The sequence below is a fragment of the Eptatretus burgeri genome, chromosome 15, assembly GCF_056783735.1.
Source record: "Eptatretus burgeri isolate ZD-2024b chromosome 15, Ebu_testis_v1, whole genome shotgun sequence".
Lineage (NCBI taxonomy): Eukaryota > Metazoa > Chordata > Myxini > Myxiniformes > Myxinidae > Eptatretus > Eptatretus burgeri.
In genome coordinates, this window is record NC_140975.1 from 69,300,575 (window position 1) to 69,308,311 (window position 7,737).

The 7,737-nt window shown below is 38.2% G+C and overlaps 1 protein-coding gene across 3 annotated transcripts in view; it reads right to left on the bottom strand.

Annotated features, from left to right (window-relative positions):
- LOC147012458 (1-phosphatidylinositol 4,5-bisphosphate phosphodiesterase gamma-1-like) overlaps positions 1-7,737 on the bottom strand; it is a 91,342-nt gene that overhangs the window by 22,082 nt on the left and 61,523 nt on the right. For all 3 annotated transcript variants that reach the window (XM_085856720.1, XM_085856721.1, XM_085856719.1), the window contains exons 24-27: positions 4,349-4,439; positions 1,963-2,029; positions 1,640-1,797; positions 735-825 (exon numbers count right to left, since the gene is read on the bottom strand). In XM_085856720.1, coding sequence (XP_085712846.1) covers positions 735-825; positions 1,640-1,797; positions 1,963-2,029; positions 4,349-4,439 — 407 coding nt within the window. The remainder of the gene's footprint in view (positions 1-734; positions 826-1,639; positions 1,798-1,962; positions 2,030-4,348; positions 4,440-7,737) is intronic.

Below are 7,737 nucleotides of genomic sequence, written 5' to 3' on the forward strand. Positions count from 1 at the left end.
AATTCCAATATTATTAGACATTTGTTTACATTGACCATCACCACAATTGTACGTCGATTAGAGTTTTGGGTAATCGACCTACAAATGGTTCCTACTTGCATCTCAGAAATTCAACATAAGATTATTTCTGCATTGTACAGGTTCAAACCCGTTTTGTTCCCACTCATTCAAAAATTATTATGAACATAAAATAATGATAATTGTTACTATTACGGTATTATTATTTATAATGATTTTATTTTGAATTTAATATGCCACTTACTACTCTACCATATACTCATATAACATGGGTTGGCAAGATGGCTTAGTGGTACGCACACTCGGCTCCAAGCTGTTTAGCCTGGGTTTGAATCTCGGCCCAGCTTTTAACTATCATCTTGGTGTTTCACAGGCAAGGTGATTCATCATTGTGTGTGCTGTTGTTCCTCAGATGGATGTTAAACTGGGCGTCCCATCTGCCGGCATTAGTTTGTGGGTGTTAAAGATCCGATGGCGTCCTTCGCAAAGAGTAAGCGGGCTAAATTTCAAATTCCTGCCCTGACTCACTGTGTTAGAGTGGTGACCTGTCCAGGATTAACTCTAGGCATAGAAAATGCTTCAGCAGCACCAACACTCTGTATAGAGCATGACTCATGACCAATCTGATCATATAGAACAGTGCCAGGGACATAGACACGACCCTCATTAGAAAATGCACCCTTGTACCTTTTGCACAGATACCGTGAGGTCATTACCTTCAAATGGCACAGGGCGGCAGTAGATTACCAACTCTGAGATTTCAGAAGCCACTCTCTTTCTCTTTTCTTCTTCATTTCGTCGTAAACACTTTTTCACAAACACACAAAAGATAATCACCGAATCACTTTGTCACATTCCCAGCGAAGTGCACCAGTTTCAGACAGGCCTCCAGGACCAGTTCCATGGCCACAAATGAAGCACCATCTTCACGATAGGCATAACAATTACAATAGGGTGTTACCACTTCAAACAATGCACTCATGACAGTTTAAGCCTATTTTGGACAAATCTAAATAATTCGCTCCCTTTCCTCCAGGACATTGTACTAGCTCGTTATTATCAACTACAGCCAATTATACAAATCTTTATTTCAATGGTAACTTAACCTTGGGGAATCAAGAGCAAACGCCAACCTGGAACTATCCATGAATGCTGTACGGCGATCAGAACGCTGCAGTGAAGGCCTCAGTTGTGAGCACGAGGATGTGAATATCCAAAATGGAAGGGTTAACGGGGAAAATCTAATTTACTAAGTCCTCCTGACCAGGTCTACTGTATTTACTGAACATTCGAAATGTTATTTATCAGGTTGTGGAGGTTACCAAATACAGGTAGCACAGATAAATAAATATAAATTCCACAAATACCATTCTACCAACTTAGGAGGAGGCCATTTGGCCCATCAAGCCGGTGTAATGGTTGCCATTCAATGATTGTTTGTCCATGTTCTATGCTTTCAAATACTGGGCATCAAGCAGGTAAGCAGCATCAGGATGTGAATATACTCTTTGCTGTTTCGAATCAAGTAAGCAGCACATATCATTTTTTTTAAGTCTTTGTTACGACTCAGCCGAGGTTCAAACCGAGGTTAACAATGACGAATAGCAAGATGTGTTTGTACCCTGGTGCCTGCAGCCTCCTTAGATTGCTGGATGCTCCCAACCCACTCATCGAAATCCTTTTCAGAAGCTGCCAACACGTCCAAGTGCAACCCAGTGTGCCCTCCGTCTCTCAGGGTGAATACCCAGCGCTGCGAGTCTTTGCCAAATGGTAGCACCTCTGCAGAATAAACGTGTGAACAATTGTGCGTGAGTGAGATTTCATGATGCTGTGCGACATTCTGGTGATTACATCTATCAAGTGCTGGTCATTTAACAAATTTGGTTAGGCTCACCATAACCCCCTGAACGCCTAAGCACCGTACACCGATTGGCAAAAACTCACCGACGATGCATGATTTCACGTCAATGGTTCCTCGGAGGAGAGACCCGAGAGGGCTACTTTCACCGTTCTGTGGAAGGGAAGTGCGATGCGATCTTCACTACTACAGTGTTGATGGCTAAAGATTTACAGAAGCTGAGGAACACAGTGTGAATTAGACATAAGGACAACGTTTTCTCTCAACCAAATGTTGAGAGAGGTATATTAACCACCATGGGGAAGAAGGTGAAGTGGCGTTTCAGATGTGAGCCCATCTTCAAAGCAAGAGAGAATTTGAGCATTTGACGGAGAAAATGAATTGTCTGTATTTTTCCACCAATGTAGACCAGCTTTAGTCTTTATAGAGAGAGATTCCTTTTCAATTGGCATTCACACGTAATTAAATGGGAGTGAGGAAGGAGTGTAAAATTGGAGATGGAAAATTGGAAAATGATGAATGTTAACATTTCGAACAGGAAGGGCACTCAGGAGAGCGCATACCTCCGCCATGCAATGACTGATCCAGAAGAACATATCAGGCCCAATAATTTTTTAAAATGTCATTCTATATATTGTTTTTTGGCCTTATCTTTCAATAGTGAAGAATCACTTTAGAAGTTAAAAAAAATTGTCGTATCCAGATTTGGATCTTCAACAACATCGAATGAATTAGTCCTTGTCAGACACCCAATGTGTGCACCAAGTTTCATCCGAATCCATCCACAACTTTTTGAGATATCGTGCTATACGAGGTCCATCTAAAAGGTAACGGGACTGAGCCTGCTGTGTGCTCTACTTAGACAACTTGAATGAACGGGTTGCGTCACAGTCTTTCGCAACATTCCGTCAATATATATGATTGGTGATGGTTGACTGCGCACAGTGTGATTTTTTTTACAGGTCATGCTTTACACGTTGTCTTGTCTGAGTCGTCACGCTATGAGCTGTGAGCAGAGAGCCAATCTGAAGTTTCTTGCCAAGTTTGGCAAAACACCTTCCGAATCCTTCGCAATGCTGAAGCAAGTTTACGGGGAAGAAACGATGTCACGTACACGTGCATTTGAATGGCACAAGAGGTTCAAAGAAGGACGGGAGGAGGTTGAAGACGATCCACGGTCTGAAAGACCTTCAACCAGCAGAACGGCAGACAACATCGAGTGTGTGAAGCAGATGGTGCATGCAGATCGTCAACTCATGGTGCGGATGATTGCTGAGGAACTTTCCATCAACAAGGACACTGTCAGGAGCATCATCGCTGAAAATCTCGAAATGCGCAAGGTGTGCACAAAGATGGTCCCCAAGCTGTTGTCCGAGGACCAGAAACAGCAAAGAGTCACTGTCTGTCCAGACATTGTCGAGCGCCTCAAGGACGATCCAGACCTGCTCGGGAGAGTCATTACTGGCGATGAATCGTGGATATTCCAATACGATCCCGAGACCAAATGGCAGAGTCGTCAGTTGAAAAGTCCGGCATCACCAAGACCAAAGAAAGCAAGGATGTCGACGTCGAAGGTCAAGGTGGTGCTCATCACGTTTTTTGACATCAATGGCATCGTCCACTTCGAGTTTCTACTACAGGGTCAAACAGTGAATCAACACGTGTACAAGGAGATCATCCGGCGCCTCATGAGATAAGTACGGGACAAGAGGAGGGATCTGTGGGAGAACAACACCTGGGTGCTCCACCATGACAATGCCCCTGCTCACAGTGCCCTGAGCATCCGACAGTTTCTGGCGGAGAGGAACGTGCCAACTCTGGAGCAACCCCGTATTTGCCAGACTTGGCTCCTTGTGATTTTTTTTCTTCTTCCCAAAGCTCAAGGGGGTGATCAAGGGGACCCGATTTCCTGATGTGGAGGTCATCAAAAGGGCCATGACGACGGAGCTCCAGAGGATTCCAGAAGAAGCTTTCCGGGGGTGCATCGAAGCGTGGAAGAAGAGGATGGACAAGTGTGTGAGACTGAAGGGAAACTATTTTGAAGGGGACAAGGTGTAATTTCAATATATTTTTTAGAATAAAATTTCAATGAAGTCAGTCCCTTTACTTTTTAGACGGACCTCGTATATCGTTTTTGGTTCTTTCTCTCAATGGGGAAGAATCACTTAAAAAATTATAGTAGTCAGATCTGGATCTTCACCAACATGAAATCACTTCGGCCTTGTCACACACCCAACCTGTCCACAAAATTTCATCTGGATCCATCCACAACTTTTTGAGATATTCTGTACACAAACAGACAAACAAACAGACAGACAGAAAGGGGAGAAAATATAACCTCCTTCACCTTTGGTGGTGGAGGTAAGAAGGAGAATAACGATGGGTTTGTACAGGAGAGCAGTAACTCGGTTTTGAATAAAGAGAATCCTTTTAGTACAAAACAATGAAAACCAAAGGGGTCTTCTTTCACACCTCATCTTCTGAAGCCCGTGCGCTCACAATTTCTTCCACAAAGTTTGCTGGGAAGAGGAGCTGCTTTTTCCCACCACGATCACCACGCCACCTTACAGTGAGAGCAATAGTGTCAGCACAACAAAACAACCTTACACTGTTAAAATCACGAATAACATCCTCAATAATACCACAACAAAACAACCTTACACTGTTAAAATCACTAATAACATCCTCAATAATACCACAACAAAACAACCTTACACTGTTAAAATCACGAATAACATCCTCAATCATACCACAACGAAACAACCTTACACTGTTAAAATCATGAATAACATCCTCAATCATACCACAACGAAACAACCTTACACTGTTAAAATCATGAATAACATCCTCAATAATACCACAACAAAACAACCTTACACTGTTAAAATCACTAATAACATCCTCAATCATACCACAACAAAACAACCTTACACTGTTAAAATCATGAATAACATCCTCAATCATACCACAACGAAACAACCTTACACTGTTAAAATCATGAATAACATCCTCAATAATACCACAACAAAACAACCTTACACTGTTAAAATCACTAATAACATCCTTTATAATACCACAACAAAACAACCTTACACTGTTAAAATCACTTATAACATCCTTAATAATACCACAACAAAACAACCTTACACTGTTAAAATCACTTATAACATTCTCAATAATACCAAAACAAAACAACTTTACACTGTTAAAATCACGAATAACATCCTCAATAATACCACAACAAAACAACCTTACACTGTTAAAATCACGAATAACATCCTCAATAATACCAAAACAAAACAACCTTACACTGTTAAAATCACTTATAACATCCTTAATAATACCACAACAAAACAACCTTACACTGTTAAAATCACTAATAACATCCTTAATAATACCAAAACAAAACAACCTTACACTGTTAAAATCACTTATAACATCCTCAATAATACCACAATAAAACAACCTTACACTGTTAAAATCACTTATAACATCCTTAATAATACCACAACAAAACAACCTTACACTGTTAAAATCACTAATAACATCCTTAATAATACCACAACAAAACAACCTTACACTGTTAAAATCACTAATAACATCCTTAATAATACCAAAACAAAACAACCTTACACTGTTAAAATCACTGATAACATCCTCAATAATACCACAATAAAACAACCTTACACTGTTAAAATCACTTATAACATCCTTAATAATACCACAACAAAACAACCTTACACTGTTAAAATCACTAATAACATCCTTAATAATACCAAAACAAAACAACCTTACACTGTTAAAATCACTTATAACATCCTCAATAATACCACAACAAAACAACCTTACACTGTTAAAATCACTAATAACATCCTTAATAATACCACAACAAAACAACCTTGCACTGTTAAAATCACTTATAACATCCTCAATAATACCACAACAAAACAACCTTGCACTGTTAAAATCACTCATAACATCCTTAATAATACCACAACAAAACAACCTTACACTGTTAAAATCACTAATAACATCCTTTATAATACCACAACAAAACAACCTTACACTGTAAAAAATCACTCATAACATCCTCAATAATACCACAACAAAACAACCTTACACTGTAAAAATCACTCATAACATCCTCAATAATACCAAAACAAAACAACCTTACACTGTAAAAAAATCACTCATAACATCCTCAATAATACCACAACAAAACAACCTTACACTGTTAAAATCACTTATTACATCCTTAATAATACCACAACAAAACAACCTTACACTGTTAAAATCACTTATAACATCCTCAATAATACCAAAACAAAACAACCTTATACTGTTAAAATCACTAATAACATCCTCAATAATACCACAACAAAACAACCTTACACTGTAAAAATCACTTATAACTCCTCAATCATACCACAACAAAACAACCTTACACTGTTAAAATCACTCATAACATCCTTAATAATACCACAACAAAACAACCTTACACTGTTAAAATCACTAATAACATCCTCAATAATACCGCAACAAAACAACCTAACACTGTTAAAATCACTTATAACATCCTCAATAATACCAAAGCAAAACAACCTTTCACTGTTAAAATCACTAATAACATCCTCAATCATACCACAACAAAACAACCTTACACTGTTAAATCACTAATAACATCCTCAATAATACCGCAACAAAACAACCTAACACTGTTAAAATCATGAATAACATCCTCAATAATACCACAACAAAACAACCTCACACTGTAAAAATCACTCATAACATCCTCAATAATACCACAACAAAACAACCTTACACTGTAAAAATCACTCATAACATCCTCAATAATACCAAAACAAAACAACCTTACACTGTAAAAATCACTCATAACATCCTCAATAATACCACAACAAAACAACCTTACACTGTTAAAATCACTTATAACATCCTTAATAATACCACAACAAACAACCTTACACTGTTAAAATCACTTATAACATCCTTAATAATACCAAAACAAAACAACCTTACACTGTTAAAATCACTTATAACATCCTTAATAATACCACAACAAAACAACCTTACACTGTTAAAATCACTTATAACATCCTTAATAATACCAAAACAAAACAACCTTACACTCTTAAAATCACTTATAACATCCTCAATAATACCACAACAAAACAACCTTATACTGTTAAAATCACTAATAACATCCTTTATAATACCACAACAAAACAACCTTACACTGTTAAAATCACTAATAACATCCTTACACTGTTAAAATCACTTAGAACATTCTTAATAATACCACAACAAAACAACCTTACACTGTTAAATTCACTAATAACATCCTCAATAAAACTACAACAAAACAACCTTACACTGTTAAAATCACTAATAACATCCTCAATAATACCACAACAAAACAACCTTACACTGTTAAAATCACTAATAACATCCTTAATAATACCACAACAAAACAACCTTACACTGTTAAAATCACTAATAACATCCTCAATAATACCACAACAAAACAACCTCACACTGTTAAAATCACTAATAACATCCTTCATAATACCACAACAAAACAACGTCACACTGTTAAAATCACTAATAACATCCTTCATAATACCACAACAAAACAACCGAAAACTTTAAAAAAAAATGAGGGAACGGAGATGATGAGAGCAGGCATGGTCATGGGGGGGGGGGGAGAAGGGATGATACTGGGTGGTGGTACGGTAAAGCTGGGAGTGGGTGGTGGGAGGAACAAGATTTGGGGGGGGGGGAAGAGGGAGAAGTGTGATCAGAGGAAAGAGAGAGCATGGTGGAGATATTGAAGAGTGTACTGA